Source organism: Hyla sarda, chromosome 3 (genome assembly GCF_029499605.1).
Source record: "Hyla sarda isolate aHylSar1 chromosome 3, aHylSar1.hap1, whole genome shotgun sequence".
Classification (NCBI taxonomy): Eukaryota; Metazoa; Chordata; class Amphibia; order Anura; family Hylidae; genus Hyla; species Hyla sarda.
The window spans coordinates 82,977,005-82,999,276 of record NC_079191.1 but is presented as its reverse complement, the minus strand read 5'-3'; the positions used below and the strand labels follow the sequence as shown (position 1 = coordinate 82,999,276).

Genomic DNA, 22,272 nt, shown 5'->3' with positions numbered 1-22,272 from the left:
TAAAGAGAGGGAGGGCACCGCCTCCGAGGAGAGAGGAGGTAAATTGACAGAAGAGAGGAAATTATAGATAGAAAGAGGGGTAGGAATAGACGAGTCGGAAGCAGAGAAGAGGTTGTAAAGAGAAGCATAGTAAGATGCAAAGGCATTTGCCATAGACTGGGGGGTCAAATACTTTCGTACCATCCGGCGGTGAAAGGAAGGGGACACGGCTCTTCGCTGCCCTCACTTTAAGCTGTCTGGCTAAGACCCTCCCCGGTTTGTTGGCAAACCAGTAGGAGTTAAGCTTCATGTTCAAGAGCTAGGTCAAACCTGTGTAGGTCAAGTGATTGTAACTTGGAAGTTAAGGCTGAAATGCATGGTTGTGTGGCTGGGGAATAGGATGTTTTATTCTGTCTGTGTATGGTGGCAAGATCTAGTTGCAGCAACAGTCTCTTTTCTCTGATTTGTTTATGATGAGCCGATTGCCCAATAAGAACACCCCTAACAGTGGCCTTGAACGTGCACCACAGGATCGAATTGTTTGCTAATGTACCTTTTGTTAAGGGAGAAGGAGAATATGCTATCGTGTAGGATAGGTTTATAGGTGGGGTGTTGGAGGACATAAGGACTTGCTCGACACAAGTGAGATATGCAGAAGAATTCTCCTCTGTGGTGATAGTCACAGGCATGTGGTCCGACCAGGTGATGGTGTGTATGCGCGACTTGGAAATAAGATGGAGGAGAGGACGGCTAACAAGGAAAAAGTCAATTCTAGTATAAATACTATGGGGGTGGGAGAAGAACGAGAAATCTCGTTCGCCGACATGTTGGATCCTCCAAATATCGTACAGGTCCCGATTAGAGACAGTCGTTAATATGGGTCGCATTGAACAGGGTCGCATTGAAGTCCCCTACCATTACACCTACCAGGGGAAGATCTCGTCACCCTAGACAGAACGTGTTTGATGAAGGCGTGTTGTCTTGTGTTGGGAGCATAGAGTACAACTATGGAATACTTCACAGAATTAAGGAAACAATTGACAATTAAGAACCTGCCACCGCTGTCCGCCTCCACCGTCATCTCCGAAAGGGCAATGGTGTCCCTAACAGCCAGTGCCATGCCTCTCTTTTTTTTTTTATGTGTGTGCGTGTGAGAAGAAAACATGGAAAGTTTTTATGTCGAAGCCTGACAGTCCTCTTCCAGTAAATGTTTCCTGTAGGCAGAGTAAGTCTGCCTGCAGGATCTTTTATACATACAGTGAAGCTATGTGTATCACCATGGTGAGGGGGGAAGGCAGACAGCTTGACAGTAACATACTAAAAACTAGGTAACGGTGTAATAGAGCATCACATACCCATAATAAAGGAGGGAACAACCTTGAGGATGTGCAATAATAAATATAGAAAACACATAAAAAACATATGAGTGTCAGCAGGACAACTAACCAGAGAGAGAGTAACAAAGCAATCAGGCTAGTGACCTTGGGAGGGAGCCACTGAAGAGGGGGATATAGGAGAAAGGAGTCCCATATCAAACATGTGCCAATCCAGCAATATGCCAACTAAGCCCTGTAACTAATACATGGATCAATTAGATTTGCACTTCCCATACTGTACCACAGTCCAGTCCACTGAGGCCTTCCTTGATGGGTGAGTGGGTACCTCTGAACTTGAGGGTTGAGGAAAGGAAAGATGCCACAAAGAACAGGGTGCCAATAAGTCCTCCGTGGAGGGTGCCACATGTTTCATGCCATTGTACGTGGCGATTACTTTAGTGGGGAAACCCTACTTGTAGGGTATTCCGTTGGCCAGCAAGATACTGGTGCCCTTAGAAAACTCCCATCTTTTGGCCATGGTGGCCGCAGAAAGGTTGGCAAAGATGGAGAGAGTCGAGAATCTGTCGGGCAAGGCAGGAGGTTGACAGGCAGCCATCATTATCTTTTCCTTAACGTGGAAAAAATCCACTCGCAATAAAGACATCTCTGGGGGATGTCAGTGGTACAGATTTCGGCTTAGGAAGCCTATGTACCCTGTCCAGAAGAAGGTCTTGGGAGGAGGCGGAAGGCAGTAACATGGCGAAATAGTCCATCACAAGCCTTGCTAAGTCTTGACTTCTTCTGGGATCCCTCAGATCCTCCGGGAATGATCCTCCATGTCGGCCATCTTGGCCTTGAGGGCGGAGAGTTCATCCTCGAAGGAGGTTAACCTTATCCTCTACATTATTGTGGGCTGTAGTAAGCTCACCCACCATGGTTTCCACATGTGATGTACGGGAGCCGAGGGAGTGGAGCTCCTGCTTCAGGCTAGACACTGCCACCCGAATCTCCTTCTGTATAGTGGAGGCGAGATCTGCAACCACGGCCATCAGTGCGGCCTCGGTGAGTGCAGGAGAAGAGCAGGCTGAGGGTCTCCCAGCTGGGGGAGATGCATGCTGGAGTGGTCGAGCTCGGGAAAGACTCTCCACGGTGGGAGACAGAACCCATAGAGGCCAGAGAGCCGCCCACGTCCCAAGACAGCCCCGCACCTGTGGCTGGCAGGCCGCTGGCGCCATCTTGGCATCCCACTGCAGGGAAGAACTGTGTGAGTTTAAGTGGACTCTTCTTGCTTTTCTTCGTCCACCCCATAGCACATCAGAGGCAGGGGAAGCTAGCAGTATCAGGGATAGCTGGAATGGTCTAGTTGTGCCGGTGTGTGCCGCTAAACAGCCAGAGACAAGCGGAGCTCACAAGTTATGCGTCCTCTGCCATGCGCGGCCATGCATTTTTCTACTGCTGTCCCCTCCTCTACGCATTTATAGGCCCGAAACAGAAACGGGCAGGTAGGTAGGTAGCCAGGTAGATTGCTAATTATGGAATTAGGTGTGCAAATATGTAGGTAGGTAACCAGCCAGGTATTTATGCAGCCAGGTATGTGGGCCAGGTGCTTAGGCAGCCAGGTTTGCGGGCCAGGTGCTTAGGCAGCCAGGTTTGCGGGCCAGGTGCTTAGGCAGCCAGGTTTGCGGGCCAGGTGCTTAGGCAGCCAGGTTTGCGGGCCAGGTGCTTAGGCAGCCAGGTTTGCGGGCCAGGTGCTTAGGCAGCCAGGTATGCGGGCCAGGCAGCGATCTACTCAGGTCTTCCGATGGCCACGTTCTTCAGTCTACACAGTGCAGGCTCCAATGAGTGAAATTGGCGCCTGTGCTGCGTGGGGGTGGAGGTCACATCTCCTCTCAGATGTGGCTCATACAAAGAGGAGGCTTCGCTGTCTGTCTGGGACAAGTGTCCTGGATCCCCAGTAGCAGTGGAGGGTCCTTTACCTGGCCGGGCCCTCAGATCACTGCTGGTCAGTCCACCCCTGTATATAATGTATGTAAGGGGGCAGGGGTTCATCTGTGTATTCTACCTTGCAGGAACTGCATCCTTTTGGAAATAGCTGCCCGACTCGTGCACAAAAATTGTGTTGATTTTCTGCAAACTCAGCATGCAGTTATGTTTCAGGCAGACATGTAAATGATTATAGGTGTGGTCTGATAAGAAGTGTTCAAGAGGAAAAATCACAAAGCAGTTTTTGCGTTTGAAAAAACTTCCTTTAGTAGCAGCCTTCAGGCAAAATTTTAACAAATACAAACAATAATCACCCCAAGTGCTCACTGATATCGGCAACAGTCCATCAGAGCTCCGTTCAATCTTTCTCGGGCATATGGTGAAAGGGGGCGTGACCTCCGAAACGTCGGAAGTGTCCGGCGCTCATTCAGTGATTCTCCTTCATGAGAGGAAGGAAGGTCCTCTGAACTCCATATGCCTGAGAAAGGGTGAAGATTGAACGGAGCTCTGATGGACAATTCGGGATATCAGTGAGCACTTGGGGTGATTATTGTTTGTATTTCTTTAAAATGTTTGCCTGAAGGCTGCTACTAAAGGAAGTTTTTTCAAAACTCAAAAACTGCTTTGTGATTTTTTTTTCTCTTGAACATGTGTTTGAATATGGACTGAGCCTCCTTTGTTTAAATCACATTCACCCATGTGCATTATCAAGGTATTATCTCTTTACTATTTATGGACATTGGTGGTCTGATAAGACACTGGGTCTTACCAAAAAGATGGTGCAAAAGTTGTTCCCGATGCCCTAAAAAAAAAATCTCAGAGGCTGCTTTTGGGCAGTGTGCCTCATGGTGAGAGAAAGCTGATGGCTAGCCTCTTCAGGACATAGGGCGTATGGATACGCCCTGAATCCCGAGTCCTTAAGGACCGAGGGCGTATCCATACGCCCGTGGGAATTCCGGCCCCCACCGCTAGCCGGTAGGGGACCGGAGCCGGATGCCTGCTGAAATCGTTCAGCAGGCATCCCGGCATATCGCCCAGGGGGGTCATTATGCCCCAGCATATGCGGCGATTCCGGGTCAATCGGCGATCTGCGGCGATTCCGGGTCAATCGGGTCTCCAGTGACCCGATGACCCGGAATTACTGGCTGTTCGGGGCCGTCTCTGACGGCCCCGAACAGCCAGAGCCTGCAGGGGTGAGGTGGCACTGGTGCCACCTCACGATCGCCCTGATTCGTCGGCCGGATTACCGGCCGACCAATCAGGGCGCCTGCTGCGGGTGTCACTCCCGCACCCGCTCCGCCCCTCTTCTGGAGGACGTGAGCGGGTGCGGGACGTGCACCCCGGGTGCTGGGGACCCCGATCCCCGGCGCCCCTGTTGGGATCGGGGCCCCAGGAGCAGCTGCGGCGGCGGGACTGACCTGCAGCATCTGGATCGTTGGAGGTGAGTGACAGCCTCCTGCTGTTGCTTAGCAACAGCTCCCAGCATGCAAAAAGGGCATGCTGGGAGCTGTAGTTATGCAACAGCAGGAGGCAGACCACCACAAATCCCAGCATTCCCTTATGGGCATGCTGGGACTTATGGTTTTGCAACAGCTGGAGGCACATTCTTTCTATGGAAAAGTGTACCTTCAGCTGTTGCATAACTACAACTCCCAGCTTGCACAAACAGCTAAAGTGCATGCTGGGAGTTGTAGTGGTGCATCTGCTGGTTGCATAACTACAACTCCCAGCATGCCCGTTGGCTGTCGGTGACTGCTGAGAGTTGTAGTTTTGCAACAGCTGAAGGCACACTGGTTGTGAAACTCAGTTTTTTTTTACCTAACTCAGTGTTTCACGACCGGTGTGCCTCCAGCTGTTGCAAACTACAACTCTCAGCAGTCACCGTACACCATGCACCGTACATGCTGGGAGTTGTAGTTTTGCAACAGCTGGAGGCACACTGGTTGTGAAACACTGAGTTAGGTCACAAACTCAGTGATACATAACCAGTGTGCCTACAGTTGTTGCAAAACTGCAACTCTCAGCAGTCACCGACAGCCAACGGGCATGCTGGGAGTTGTAGTTATGCAACAGCTGGATGTCCCCCCCCCCCCCCCCCCCCCCAATGTGAACGTACAGGGTACACTCACATGGGCGGAGGATTACAGTAAGTATCTGGCTGCAAATTTGAGCTGCCGCAAACTTTCTGCTGCAGCTCAAATTGCCAGCGAGAAACTACTGTGAACCCCCGCCCGTGCAACTGTACCCTAAAAACACTACACTACACTACCACAAAAAATAAAATAAAAAGTAAAAAAACACTACGTATACACATACCCCTACACAGCCCCCCTCCCCTCCCCAATAAAAATGAAAAACGTCTGGTACGCCACTGTTTCCAGAACGGAGCCTCCAGCTGTTGCAAAACAACTCCCAGTATTGTCGGACAGCCGTTGACTGTCCAGGCATGCTGGGAGTTTTGCAACAGCTGGAGGCACCCTGTTTGGGAATCACTGGCGTAGAATACCCCTATGTCCACCCCTATGCAATCCCTAATTTAGGCCTCAAATGCGCATGGCGCTCTCACTTTGGAGCCCGGTCGTATTGCAAGGCAACAGTTTAGGGTCACATATGGGGTATCGCCGTACTCGGGAGAAATTGTGTTACAAATTTTGGGGGTATTTTCTGCTTTTACCCTTTTTAAAAATGTAAAATTTTTGGGAAAACAAGCATTTTAGGTAAAAAAAAAATTTTTTTTTTACATATGCAAAAGTCGTGAAACACCTGTGGGGTATAAAGGTTCACTTAACCCCTTGTTACGTTCCCCGAGGGGTCTAGTTTCCAAAATGGTATGCCATGTGGGTTTTTTTTTCTATCCTGGCACCATAGGGGCTTCCTAAATGCGGCATGCCCCCAGAGAAAAATTTGCGTTCAAAAAGCCAAATGTGACTCCTCCTCTTCTGAGACCTGTAGTGCGCCAGCAGAGCACTTTTCACCCCCATATGGGGTGTTTTCTGAATCGGGAGAAATTGGGCTTCAAATTTTTAGGGGTATTTTCTGCTATTACCCTTTTTAAAAATAAAAATTTTTTGGGAAAACAAGCATTTTAGGTAAAATTTTTTTTTTTTTTTTTTTTTTTACATTTGCAAAAGTCGTGAAACACCTGTGGGGTATTAAGGTTCACTTTATCCCATGTTACATTCCCCGAGGGGTCTAGTTTCCAAAATGGTATGCCATGTGTTTTTTTTTTTTTGCTGTTCTGGCACCATAAGGGCTTCCTAAAGGTAACATGCCCCCCAAAAACCATTTCAGAAAATTGTACTCTCCAAAATCCCCTTGTCGCTCCTTCGCTTCTGAGCCCTCTACTGCGCCCGCCGAACACTTTACATAGACATATGAGGTATGTGCTTACTCGAGAGAAATTGGGCTACAAATACAAGTAAAAATTTTGTCCTTTTACCCCTTGTAAAAATTCAAAAATTGGGTCTACAAGAACATGTGAGTGTAAAAAATGAAGATTGTGAATTTTCTCCTTCACTTTGCTGCTATTTGTGTGAAACACCTAAAGGGTTAAAACGCTGACTGAATGTCATTTTGAATACTTTGGGGGGTGTAGTTTTTATAATGGGGTCATTTATGGGGTATTTCTAATATGAAGACCCTTCAAATCCACTTCAAACCTGAACTGGTCCCTGAAAAATACAGAGTTTGAAAATTTTGTGAAAAATCGGAAAATTGCTGCTGACCGTTGAAGCCCTCTGGTGTCTTCCAAAAGTAAAAACACGTCAATTTTATGATGCAAACATAAAGTAGACATATTGTATATGTGAACCAAAAAAAAATGTATTCGTAATATCCATTTTCCTTACAAGCAGAGAGCTTCAAAGTTAGAAAAATGCTAAATTTTCAAATTTTTCATCAAATTTATGGATTTTTCACCAAGAAAGGATGCAAGTATCGACAAAAATTTACCACTATGTTAAAGTAGAATATGTCACGAAAAAACAATCTCGGAATCAGAATGATAACTAAAAGCATTCCAGAGTTATTAATGTTTAAAGTGACAGTGGTCAGATGTGCAAAAAACGCTCCGGTCCTTAAGGCCAAAATGGGCTCCGTCCTGAAGGGGCTAGTCATGCCTCTTTGACACTCTAGAGAACGTTTTGCTCAGTTGAGACTTTGAGATGATGTGCATCATTGAACTGAGACATGCTGGATGGTTGTTTCAAGAAATCGCCCACCATCTAGGCCATTCTAACAAAGCCTGGTAACAGTGGCAAACAAGCTTCGGACAGACCAAACAGACCACCAGCAGTATGTATTATTTGATGCGCTGACCTGCTCGATCAACTCACGGTTTCCTCTATCCAGATACAGGTAGTACCTGCATTAAACACCACTGTCTCTGCCCAGGCAATTTGCAGGACTTGGCAGAAGGAATTTGGTGTCAGACCACACCTTACATGTCCTGCCATTGACAGCCATCTTTTGGGCAAATCCAAGTTCCATTTAAAAACTGACGACAGCCAGGTTCGAGAATGGAGACTTTATGTTGAGCTTTTCAATCCTGCCTTTACTGTCGAAACACACTGCCCCAACTGCTGGTGCAATGATCTGGGGAGTCATCACATACGTCAGACAAGCATCCCTAGTAGTTATACGAGAGACACTAACAACTCAACAATATGTGCAGGACAATCTGCAGCCTCATGTGTTTCCTCTCACGGCTCCAGCTGGCATTTAACAGCAGGGGAATGGTCTCCCACACACAGCAAAGGTTTCTCTAGAAGGTCTCCACCAGATTTGCAACACCTTGGCCTGCCCAGTTTCCAGATTTATTTCTCATCCACAATTTATGGGACCAACTTGGACACCAGGTTCACCAACCTAGGAGTGTGCAGGGAGGGGATACAGGCCCTGCTGCAACATCTGTGGGAAGGATGTCATATGGACCCTGTATGTTCCCATGCCCAACTGTATCTCCTTTTGTGTCCAGACTAGAGATGCCCAACAGGGTACTAAAGTCTCATTAATATTGTACAGTTTTCCCTGATGAAGTTATGCATGAACTCTAATATTGTAATCACCTATACAATCATTTAATTACCACACACAAAGTTTTCTGACTCCAACAACTCCCATAGTGAGTTATTTTTTAATGAGTGTATTACCCCAATGAAGCTCCCCCTCAGAATTAACACCGTTATAACACTAGGCCCAAATTTAACTCCACTCAGAGAACTATTATGTCAAAATGTATTGATCAGATAGTTGTTAGGTATACTTACAATGCTTCCCTATGGCATCTTTTTTTCCATAACCCCTGTAGATCTGCTTTCACTTTCTCTAAAATGAATTTTACTTTTTAGTTTGGGCAGCACACCATATTTATGGCTATGTGCAGCCAATCACTGCTGAGCATGCCCATATAAAATACATATTGAATAGGTTGGATGGGCATTGCTAAAAAGGGAACCACCTGTCATTGAGAATGTAAGGAACTACTACTTCCGACAGGCCGCACATACAGGAAAACACTGGTATTCGTTCAGAATATTTGATGAATGTTTTAGACTGTACTATAAGTTTTACTTTACTTCGCAGCAAATGACATTTAATTTTTTTGCTTGGAGTAATGCTCTGTTCATACTACCATTATGGCATCCATAATAAACCATGGCAGCAGTGCCAGACAAGTCAGGCAATGGACATCAACCACACCTGACGAATACAATTGACTTAAAATGGGGTCATGATGTCCTATTCTTACTGTCAAATCTATATAAAACCGAAGAAAAAAAATTGGTCACTTATGCACTACAGAGGACACACATGTAAACAATTTTATTCAGCACATAGTCGAAGCTGGACAATGTGTATTAACAATTACCTCTGGTACAAAATACAACACCGTCAAGCATCTGATCTGTGAGGCGTGCATGCTTTTATTGTGGACCCGAGGAAGGTGCAGATACACACTGTCGGCTTTCATCCAGTTGTTAAATAAAATTGCAGTCTGAATCCATATTTATGGAAAATGGAAAAGGCTCACTGACACCTTGGACACCCAGTACCGAGCAATACGTTTAACACTGATGACCACAGTGTTGGAAAATAATGCAATATACAACAAATGGTACGGAGCTCAAGGGACAATTGGATGTATGGTCTCAAAAAAATATTGGTATGATATTTATTGGTGTTAATGAAAAGATATATACCGTATTTATCGGGGTATACCACGCACTGGCCTATAACACGCACCCTCATTTTACCAAGGATATTTGGGTAAAAAAAGTTTTTTACCCAAATATCCATGAAAAAATGAGGGTGCGTGTGTGCGCGTGTATACCCCGATATACCCCCAGGAAAGGCAGGGGGAGAGAGGCCGTCGCTGCCCGCTTCTCTCCCCCTGCCTTTCCTGGGGGTCTAGAGCGCTGCTGTCGGCCCTTTTCACCCCCTGGTTATCGGCGCCGCTGCCCGTTCTGTCCCCCTGACTATCGGTGCCGGCGCCGATAGCCAGGGGGAGAGAAGGGGCCGCGGCACCCATTGCCGGCGCCGCTGCCCCGTTGCCTCCCCCCATCCCCGGTGGCATAATTACCTGAGTCCGGTCCGCGCTGCTCCAGGCCTCCGTCGTGCGTCCCCGGCGTCATTGCTATGCGCTGCGCGGCGCATGACGTCAGAGCGCCGCGCCGTGCATAGCAATGACGCCGGGGACGCACGACGGAGGCCTGGAGCAGCGGAGCAGCGCGGACCGGACTCAGGTAATTATGCCACCGGGGATGGGGGGAGGCAACGGGGCAGCGGCGCCAGCAATGGGTGCCGCTGCCCCTTCTCTCCCCCTGGCTATCGGCGCCGGCACCGATAGTCAGGGGGACAGAACGGGCAGCGGCGCCGATAACCAGGGGGTGAAAAGGGCCGACAGCAGCGCTCTAGACCCCCAGGAAAGGCAGGGGGAGAGAAGCGGGCAGCGACGGCCTCTCTCCCCCTGCCTTTCCTGGGGGTGTATCTGCGTATAACACGCACACAGACTTTAGGCTAAAAATTTTAGCCTAAAAAGTGCGTGTTATACGCCAATAAATACGGTAATTGATATGCAAAATACCCTCTGTGAGATCACAGGGCCCTTGTGGACCACACACAATGTTCCCCAAGGCAATCCGGGATTCGATAATTATATGAACACAATTACCCCAGAACGCAATGTCAGGGGTACAGAACTCCCTTTTAGGAGATAGCACTAAAACTTAACGTTTATTAGATTATTAAAATAAACTAAATCAATGATTTATCACACAGTGGATACACCACTTATTAGTATCATGTGCAAGTGGGTCCCACAAGAGATAAGACCTGTAATTAAAATCATCAATAACATGCCCCCTCTACATGTTTCGGTTAAAATCCCTGTCATCAGGAAGAATTTAGGCAACACAGCTTGCCAATGAAAGTCCCGTTATTTATAGGCTGATGTTCTGACATCACAAGATTGCGTCCCAAGTGTATCCAACTATCAGTAACATAGCATCCTTCCAATCAACAATGGTACAGTATGGATTATAGAAAGAAATGGAATTGTCCAGGATGTCAAGCAATGCAATATTTATTCAGCGGTAACAGTGGGTGATGACGGTGACGCGTTTCAGCCGCGCTCAGCGGCCTTAGTCATACAAAACAGTAGTGCAAGTGAATTGCTTTTATGGAGGGGAAAACTGGGATCCGCCCCAGTGGGGATCTCCACCGGGCTTAACCCATTCGCCTCCATCCAGCATATGTAGTAAAAACGCACATATAATGTGAACAGTAATCAAAATATTAAAACACTTGAGTTACAAGCGATATTATAGAAAAAGATATTCGTTATTACTAAAAATACAAAAGCCAATTACAAAATGTGAGATAACATATGTACATGTGCGATCCAATAGTAGAAAAATGTATGGTAATCTACATGAATTTGACCTAATATTATGTCATGCATGCCAAAATGGATTTAAATAACCAATATATTTATGTATGCTAAGACATTTCAAAGTGTATAACAATTATATAATAGGATCGCACATGGGCATATGAACTTATATGGAACAATTCAGTTGTTTCAAAAAGCCTACATATAATGTATATATTATTCAATAATTTATTATATGTGTACTATTTATTGTTTGTTATATATTGGTGAAACAAGGAAAGAATATAAAAGTGAAATTCCTCCCTCACTCCAAGAAAGACCAATAAAAGATATCATATTATAAGGGAACAATAAATCAATAATGGAGAATGACATCCTGCCTTAAATTTAAGCCAAGGGGACACCTAGTATGAAGTTTGATTATCCAGAAGACTTCTCTATCCAATAGTTTTTGTTTGATATTACCTCCTCTAATATTATTGGTAACCCTTTCAATCCCCTGAAGGCTAAGACCAGAAAAATCACCCTCATGCTTTTCAGCAAAATGCTTACTAACCATGGAAAGATGTCGGGACTGAAAGTGTGGAATGTCCGACAGGTGTTTTCTGATCCTAGCCTTCAGGGGATTGGAGGTATACCCCACATACTGTAATTGGCAAATATTACATGTCATTAAATAGACCACATGGCTCGTATTACAGTTAATGTATTCTGACATACCGAAAGTTTCTCCAGTAACTGTGGACATGAAAGTTTTAGAATTCTTCATGACTTTGCAACAAATACACTTTAAATGTCCACACTTAAAGTTACCTTTGGTATTGAGCCAGGTGGGTTTCCTAGTCACACCAGAACTAAACAAGCTGGGGGAGACACATTGGCCGATGGTTTTGGCCCTCCGTGACACAAATTTATACCCATGTTCAAAAATTTTTATGTATTGACTATCATTAACTACCATCGGTAGGTATTTCTCAATTATTTTACATATTGGTTTGAAATCATGGCTATAATTTTTCGAAAAAACGAGGTTTGGCTTCACTGTTTTTCCTAGTAACTTGGGATGACGACTCTTGAATGCCATATACCAAGTCAGACCTGTTTTTTCTCCTAGCAATATCCTTTGCTCGGTTCAATGACCAAGTCCGATAACCTCTCTGTCTCAACCTCGCTGATATATCCTCTACTTCGTTGTCAAACAACTCCAATGTGGAGTTATTCCTCCTAGCTCTAATCATTTCTCCTACTGGGAGCTTTTTAACCACATGTGGTGGGTGGCACGATGTTGCTTGCAGTATCGAATTAGTGGCCAATTCTTTGCGGTAAGTAAAGGTAGTGACTTTAAGATTCAAAGGGTCACCCCTCAATTTCAGATCCAAAAGACTAACCTCGATCTCATCACAATATAGTGTGAATCTGAGGTTAAAAGGGTTCTGATTGAGATACAGACCAAACTGCTGTATGGTCGGCATAGACGACCCCCCGATAAACAGGAGGTCGTCTATGTACCGACCATACCACAGGATGTGCTCCCCAAATGGATTGTAATGTGAGAAAAGAAAATTATTTTCCCACCTTTTCTCACATGACAATCCATTTGGGGAGCACATCCTGTGGTATGGTCGGTACATAGACGACCTCCTGTTTATCGGGGGGTCGTCTATGCCGACCATACAGCAGTTTGGTCTGTATCTCAATCAGAACCCTTGTAACCTCAGATTCACACTATATTGTGATGAGATCGAGGTTAGTTTTTTGGATCTGAAATTGAGGGGTGACCCTTTGAATCTTAAGGTTACTACCTTTACTTACCGCAAAGAATTGGCCACTAATTCGATACTGCAAGCAACATCGTGCCACCCACCACATGTGGCTAAAAATCTCCCAGTAGGAGAAATGATTAGAGCTAGGAGGAATAACTCCACATTGGAGTTGTTTGACAACGAAGTAGAGGATATATCAGCGAGGTTGAGACAGAGAGGTTATCGGACTTGGTCATTGAACCAAGCAAAGGATATTGCCATGATTTCAAACCAATATGTAAAATAATTGAGAAATACCTACCGATGGTAGTTAAAGATAGTCAATACATAAAAAATTTTGAACATATGTATAAATTTGTGTCATGGAGGGCCAAAACCATCGGCCAATGTGTCTCCCCCAGCTTGTTTAGTTCTGGTGTGACTAGGAAACCCACCTGGCTCAATACCAAAGGTAACTTTAAGTGTGGACATTTAAAGTGCATTTGTTGCAAAGTCATGAAGAATTCTAAAACTTTCATGTCCACAGTTACTGGAGAAACTTTCGGTATGTCAGAATACATTAACTGTAATACGAGCCATGTGGTCTATTTAATGACATGTAATATTTGCCAATTACAGTATGTGGGGTATACCTCCAATCCCCTGAAGGCTAGGATCAGAAAACACCTGTCGGACATTCCACACTTTCAGTCCCGACATCTTTCCATGGTTAGTAAGCATTTTGCTGAAAAGCATGAGGGTGATTTTTCTGGTCTTAGCCTTCAGGGGATTGAAAGGGTTACCAATAATATTAGAGGAGGTAATATCAAACAAAAACTATTGGATAGAGAAGTCTTCTGGATAATCAAACTTCATACTAGGTGTCCCCTTGGCTTAAATTTAAGGCAGGATGTCATTCTCCATTATTGATTTATTGTTCCCTTATAATATGATATCTTTTATTGGTCTTTCTTGGAGTGAGGGAGGAATTTCACTTTTATATTCTTTCCTTGTTTCACCAACATATAATAAACAATAAATAGTACACATATAATAAATTATTGAATAATATATACATTATATGTAGGTTTTTTGAAACAACTGAATTGTTTCATATAAGTTCATATGCCCATGTGCGATCCTATTATATAATTGTTATACACTTTGAAATGTCTTAGCATACATAAATATATTGGTTATTTAAATCCATTTTGGCATGCATGACATAATATTAGGTCAAATTCATGTAGATTACCATACATTTTTCTACTATTGGATCGCACATGTACATATGTTATCTGACATTTTGTAATTGACTTTTGTATTTTTAGTAATAACGAATATCTTTTTCTATATTATCGCTTGTAACTCGTGTTTTAATATTTTGATTACTGTTCACATTAAATGCTGGATGGAGGCGAATAATGGGTTAAGCCCGGTGGAGATCCCCACTGGGGCGGATCCCAGTTTTCCCCTCCATAAAAGCAATTCACTTGCACTATTGTTTTGTATGACTAAGGCCGCTGAGCGCGGCTGAAACGCGTCACCCTGTCATCACCCACTGTTACCGCTGAATAAATATTGCATTGCTTGACATCCTGCGCTGGACAATTCCATTTCTTTCCATTATTATATGGACCAAGGTCCGGTCCTGTCCGTGAGCGGGAGGGGCGACAGAGTGAGCTGTGCCGCACCTGTTGCACAGTATGGATTATAGAATTGACACTATATATATCGGTCTCTTTTGAGAGTGGGATATTGGTATTTTGCCTGCTCCACTCTGTGATTTTATAAACTGGACCAGTATATGATCTTATGATTTCTTGTAAATGTCCCCCTCTTTATATCATAATTTATGGCTCCATCAGTTTATTATATTTTGCATAATTTCTAATGACATCCTGGATTATTTCTTTAGTCACATCATTATTTCTAACTCTATTCTACACAATTTGTCCTATTACCCCAATGCTCCTTATAATTCATTGCCCCCTAAGTAATTTGCATCTTATGACTAGATATACTTAATGATATATAAATACAGCTAGTTGCAAAGGACTTCATAGTACGCACTCTTTATATGGCCTATTGGTGAGCATCATATACTCAGTACTGTTTTTGAGTTTAAGTACTCGCGCATGTGCGGGAATATGACGCAGGTACATTACGCATATTGTTTGTGGGTGAATGTGAAGTCCGTGCACCTGCGCGATTTTTCCCATTGTCCCGAGACACTTGGCCCAGAATGATTACAGGGATGAATGACGTTACACATACACGTAAGTTGTATACTCCCTTTGGAAATATGATAGGTCTATGAGGGCAATGGGAGAATGTATAGTATGATGTGATGGGAAGGATGCTATGTGACTGATGGTTGGATACACTTGGGACGCAATCTTGTGATGTCAGGACATCAGTCTATAAATAACGGGACTTTCACGTGGCAAGCTGTGTTGCCTATATTCCTCCTGATAAAGGGGATTTTTCACCGAAACATGTAGAGGGTTCACATTATTGATGATTTTGATTACATGTCAGCATATGCCTCCTCTCTTGTGGGACTCCAGAAATATTCCACTTGCACATGATACTAACAAGTGGTGTATCCACTGTGTGATAAATCATTGATGGCATAAGGATATTTGATTTTAATGGTCACTTTTGAGCACCATTTCAGTTACATATTTAGTTTATCTTAATAATCTCATAAACGTTAAGTTTTAGGGCAATCTCCTAAAAGGGAGTTCTGTACCCCTGACATTGTGTTCTGGGGTAATTGTGTTCATATGATTATCGAATCCCGGATTGCCCTGGGGAACATTGTGTGTGTGGTCCACGAGGGCCCTGTGATCTCAAAGAGGGTATCTTGCATATCTATTATATATCTTTTTATTAACACCAATAAATATATATATATATATTTTTTTTTTAGATACTAGATATCCAGTTGTCTCTTGAGCTTCATACCATTTTTTGTATATTGAATCCATATCTACTATTGCTAGAAAATTACATTTTATAAAATAAACACTAAAATTTTGTCTTGTCATGTATTGCAGATAGAAAAGATCATGCCCAGTGATACCTTCTTTTTTACCATTCTGAGACATCCAGAAACCCTGATGGAATCATCTTTTGCATACAACAGAAACTCAAGTTCCTTCAACTACTCTACAAGTATAGAAGACTTCTTAAACAACACCACTAAACTATATCGAAGTAATGAATCAGATAGTGCTTTTGCTAAAAACCTAATGACTTTTGATCTTGGTTTTAACCACAATGGACCTGTATCACCAAAGCACTTTAAGTTACAGTATAAAATGGTAGATGCAATGTTTGATCTCGTCATGATCATAGAATACTTTGACGAGTCTTTGGTGCTCCTCAAAAATGCCCTATGCTGGACTTTTGATGATGTCTTGTCTTTTCCTCTCAATATGAGAAACAATACTAGCAGACATGTTCTCTCTGTTGAGACTAGGGAGAAAATAAAAAGCTGGAACCAGTTGGATTGGCAATTGTATGTACACTTTAATAATTCCTTTTGGGATCGTGTGGACAAGTTTGGAAGAGAACGTATGAGGAAGGAAGTGGAGGAACTAAGAAAACGAAGAGCACGGCTTTCTGAGAAATGTCTGAATGACCAAGTGGAAGCAAATCGGATAAAAGAAAAATCACTGGTTCCATATCATCCTGGTTCACTTAGTATTCTTGGATATAACCTGAAGTCAGGGCTACAAAAAAGTGACCGACTACTATGTCATAGACTTGTCCTTCCAGAAATCCAGTATACAGACCTGTTGTGGGCCAAACAGGTTGGAAATGAAACCAAAGCATATATAGCGGATAAGGGTCAAAAAGGACAAGAATCAATCACGTCCAATCTAAACTTCACTAGCAGAGGCCAATAGCCCCTATAAATTAATGGATTAATGTACAACCTTCTGAAATTTGGTAACCATATTGCAGTATTATATTATATTGTGTGGTTAAGCTTTTCATAGTCTTACTGTTTTTAAAGTAAACAACTGCATGGATGTACAAGTGTTTTATGTGGCACATTATCAAATGCTGTTAAAGTCCAGATATGCAACATCCTTGTAGAAGCTGACCACATTAGTTTGACCGATCCATCAAACATCCATGCTGATGCTATGTTTTAGATACTTCGGGATAGCTCTAAGAAAACTTTTAAATATGTTACTCATGTTAGAACTATTGGCCTATAGTTTCTTGGATAATTGTTTAGCACCTCCTTTTTTTAAATATTAGAACCACATTTACTATGTGTTAGTCCTATGGTGCAAACCCTGTAGAATTCTTATTAGATCTTAGATGTGCCATTTAATGAACTATTTACATGATCCCTAATCATATTCTTGGTCATTGCATTTCCCTGTGTAAATGCAGTAGAGAAAAGGGAACTTAATAGATTGGCTTTTCTATTATTCTCCTCGACCTTTACACCCAGATTACTTCTTGGGGGACTTTAAAGTTTCTTAAAAGGCTTTAAGTGGGGTTGTTTCTCTTCCTGTGAAAAGTTAAAAAAACAAAAAAATTCAATCTTTGCTGCCTTTGTCTTGTACACAATTTATTTTTCTCTTTATACATTGTTTATGCAAACAGGAACAGCTTCCCTTTTATAAACGGTCTATGAATTATTCTGAAATGCTGTAGCATTTTAGAGAAATTAAAGTTTTGAAAACATCTGGGAATGGGGCTTGGAGTGACTGGAGTAGTCCCAGCCGGCATCTCCTTGACAGAGCTCTCTATGTACAATTAGCTGCATAGTAGGGGAGGGGGACACCTAGCAAGGCCAAAGTTGGCTGTAAGGTATAATAAACTAGACAAGTCTTTCAGAAAAGTGTCCTCCCTAATTTCTATTACCCTCGGTATGGGTGCCTAGTGGCAAATTCAATCCTGGTTATTCATGAAGACACATAATTGTGACAGTTAATGTAATATGGTTGATTGGATTCTATAATTTAAAGGTGTATTCCGATGAAAAACTAAAAATTTTTTTTCATATCAACTGGCTCCAGAAAGGTAAACAGATTTAGAATTTAATTTTATTTAAAAAATATTAATACTACCAGTACTTATCAGCTGCTGAAGTTGAGATTTTCTTTTCTGTCTGCCAACAGTGCTTTCTGCTGACACTTCTGTCTGTCTCGGAAACAGTCCAGAGTAGGAGCAAATCCCCTTAGCAAACCTCTCCTGCTCTGGACAGTTCCTGAGATAGACAGGTGTCAGCAGAGAGCACTGTTGTCAGAAACAGAAAAGAACTACTCAACTCACCAACTCAAGGAAATTTCCTTTTACTCTAATTTCCTTTTTAAAATTAGGGTGTGGGTTAAACACCAGTGCGTGTTATATGGCTATAAATGCAGTATATTTAATTTCACATAATGTATCAGTTTAGGCTGATTTTATTATCAGAGTAAAACCCCTTTAAACCTTGCTCAGTTTGTTTTTATTTATTACTTAAATTTACAATTCTTATGGTATATATTGTATTTTGTATGTATAATACTTTTGTGTTTTTCATGATTAGGAGGGTACAATGCATCTAAAATAAAATGTGAAGTATTTTTTTTACAGCCAGTCACTATATACAGTAGGTAGGGAGTAAAAACACCACTCTTTCTTTTAGAACTATTATGGACTCTTATCAACGGGTTTAGTCAGGTTTTCTTTACTATAATTGTCGCAAAATTGACTACGCGATTTTTCGTGCAACATTTTGACTGGAAAGCGAGAAAAGCAAGTTTTCCAAAAATTAACTATGTAGTAATAATTTTAAAATGAACTACGGGTAGTCAGGTATTTATTAACTGCGACAGTCGCAACTGCGCAAAAAAAAGTCGCAACAGCGTTAAAAATTTACTACATTTACTCCAGCTCAAACATTGAGCAGAAAAAGCTACTACCAAAGTAAAAAAAGGAAAAATTGCTTACGTGAAAGAAAATGATCAACAGGCTGAAAGCAGTTGATAAATAAGTCACACATAAGCAAAAAAAAAGTAAGGAAAAAATTACTAAAAAAAAAAATACATAAGCAAACATTTATAAATGTCCCTCTATATCCTTTTTACAATATTTGCCTCTCAAAACCTACTCTGTCCACTGTACCTAGAGGTGCAGCCATGTTAGACTGCAGGGATGAATGCATCCTGGGCTACTAGTCACCAGAAAGGGTACAATTGTGGGCATATGCCCTAAGAGGGCTTAGAAGAGCCAAAGAAGAGGATAATGTGAGTGGAAGCCCCTCTGGCAGCTCCGGTCCATACAAGTCCACCCTGGTGATAAGCCATTACACTGGATTCCACAAGTGAAGTTGCAGAGTTAGTTATTGTCAGCTCCAAAGTTAAGTAAAGTGCCTGCAATTCAGTTTGTCAAAGTCAAGTTCATAGCAGTCTAACCTATATCAAGGAAGACTAAAAGTCCCAGAGTGTCAAGAAGCAACTGTGGTTCTCTAAAGCATCCTTCAGCGAAAATTTCACTTAAGTGAACTGTCTTGTTTGTACAACATTGCATTTCCTGAAGTAAAGTCAAAAGTGGTTTTGCTCGCATTAGTAGTATTTCTTACCTGGCGTTTGGCACGGACAGCCGCTTCATCCTTGGAAATGTGGTGGAGTCATGAACTCTAGTCATGGTCACAACACCCATAGTCTCCCTACACTCCACTGCTTTAGTCACCACATATCCTGTTAAAGACATATCCTGCAAAATCTAAGCCTTTTTTATTATGCCACAACTTTTTTCATTATTTTTGTCAAGTAGGGATGAGCGAATCTAATCTGACGAATCCAAAATTCAATTAGTAACAAATGTGAATATTGCCGTGATTCGATCGCGCAAATCGCTTCATTAAACTCCATTTAGTGCGGTCCAGGCTTCAGGTGCCGGGTGTATCCACATGTGAGGACATGGGACAAGGAATCCTGGGAAGGCGGTAACAAGGGTTGGTGGGGTAACCCTGAATCACATGCAGCATGCAGTCTAGCAGCAGCCAGTCACCCCCGTGATATCATGGCCCTATATAATCTGCAGCCATCACATCAGTGTTCTATTACAGAGAGAGGGGAACAGACAGCTGTGTGTGTTGTACAGAAAAGCATTTTTACAGCAGCGATTCACCTCCCAGTCACATCAGCATTCTATTACAGAGAGAGAGAGACAGACAGACAGAGAGCAGTGTGTGTTGCACAGCAAAGCTTTTTTACAGCAGCGATTCACCTCAAGCCCAAATCCAGCCGAGAAGCACTGATAGAGAAGGGAGTGAGATTGAGAGAGAGAGAGAGAGAGAGAGTACAATTTTGGGTGTAGTAAAAAGCGACTGTGTGCTGCAACACTGGTGTGTACAACAACTGAAAAGCTAATAGTAAACAGCCAGTTAGGGTGAGCAGAGCACTAAAAGCGTATTGTCCCCTATTAAGTTTAACCAGTGCGTACATCTAAGTGGTGTACCATTTTGTTCCTGTTTCACAGTATCGAGGCTTAAGGGCCTCGATACTGTGAAAGGCCAGCCAAAAGTACACACCTGCTGGTGTTGTAGACAAATACTGTTTTAAGCATACTGGAGCGAATTGTCCTCCCCTCATATACGCACTAAGTATGTCAGGCAGAGAAGTGCCAGGATGTGCACAGAGGAGTGGCAGAGGCCTAAATTCATCAGGCAGAGGTCGCAGCAGACTAGGGGCGAGTGGCAGCAGGAGTCGCAGCGAGAGGCCTGAGCTCCTGGTATCAGCTAGCTGTTGTGTCTCGACCAGCAACCCATCTGCCGTCATTGATTGGTTAACACGGTCATCCATTTAATCACAAGTGACATCTGACACCCCAAGTCGACAGTCGGCGAGTTTCTCAGACACAACCCTCAGTTGGCATGGCTCTGGAGCAGTCCCTGTCCTTCCATTGTCTCTGTCCTATGCTGTTCCCTCCCCCACAGAAGTATCTTATGCTGTTGTGCGGTAATAACTCAATTTTGAATTATGAATTATGGTCATAAAATTTATTCATTATGAAAAATGTAAATTATTAAAATTATTAAAAATATCAAAATTATGACCTGGTGAATTGTAGACAAGCCAATCAATACAATTTACATCTGAGTCAGACTATTTCCTCAGATATACCTTTTTATGACGGGATGCCATTAAAGGGGTACTCCACCTCTAGACATCTTATCCCCTATCCATGCTGGGGAGCCCTGGGATCCCCGCTGCGGCACTGCGCTATCATTACAGCACAGAGCGAGTTCGCTCTGTGCGTAATGATGGGCAATACAGGGGACGGAGCAGCGTGACGTCATTGCTTCGCCCCTCGTGACATCACAGCCCGTCCCCTTAATGCAAGTCTATGGCAGGGGGCGTGATGACCACCATGCCCCCTCCCATAGACTTGTATTGAAAGGGGCGGTCCGTGACGTCACAAGGGGCGGAGCCATGACGTGACGATGCTCCGGCCCCTGTATTGCCAGTCATTACACACAGAGCGAACTCGCTCTGTGCTGTAATGATAGCGCAGTGCCGCAGCGGGGATCCCGGGGCTTCCCAGCAGCGGGACCGCGGCGATATGACATCTTATCCCCTATCCTTTGGATAGGGGATAAGATGTCTAGGGGTGGAGTACCCCTTTAAGGATGTAGTTTTGCAATAAACAATAATACAAAGGTATTATAAAGTATGCAGATTTATTGGTTATAAGGTTTTAAACATAAATGAGTAATAAACACTGATATATGCAAATTAGTATCAATTAGATATTACTAAACATTACAAGCTTGTTAATTGACTACATATTGTAGAACAATACAGGTGAGTACTAAGTAACTTGTTACAATGAAACAAAAGCTACTAGGTTAGGAATATCATACAATTAAAAGGTTACATATCACTCTATCCAGAGGAACCTCATGATATCAAGATGGACAATATTTGATTATAGACATATCCATATGGAATGCTAAATACACTCCCTGACCCCTTCTAACCATCTACAAATCACATGATTTTTCTATAAAAACTGACGGAACTGTATGCACTTTTTTTTTTAAACAATATTTTATTGAAGTTATAAAAAGAAAACATACATGAGATGAGAGCATGTCTTGCACAAAATACACAGCAATCCAATTTCAATAAACAGGAGGATCACTCTCCGTTGCACAGCACATTTTCCTACGTTAATGAGACATCTGGAAATTTAACATAAAAGCGAACAATGGCTACTCCTCACCCCTATAGAGAAGAAATTAGAATGCGTCCTTATGCGTTCACTTGTTGTCCTTCCAGAGGGGTCACTTTCCCTCCTCCAGTGTCCACAGGTCTCCAACAGGACACATTAGAACAATTTA

General features: G+C 43.0%; 1 protein-coding gene across 2 annotated transcripts in view; it reads left to right on the top strand.

Annotated features, from left to right (window-relative positions):
* LOC130361445 (galactose-3-O-sulfotransferase 2-like) overlaps positions 1-18,892 on the top strand; it is a 67,675-nt gene extending 48,783 nt beyond the window's left edge. For both annotated transcript variants that reach the window (XM_056564439.1, XM_056564440.1), the window contains one exon: positions 15,974-18,892. In XM_056564439.1, the coding sequence (XP_056420414.1) occupies positions 15,974-16,828 (855 nt within the window). In that variant the 3' untranslated portion in view covers positions 16,829-18,892. The remainder of the gene's footprint in view (positions 1-15,973) is intronic.
* The last annotated feature ends 3,380 nt before the right edge of the window (positions 18,893-22,272 follow it).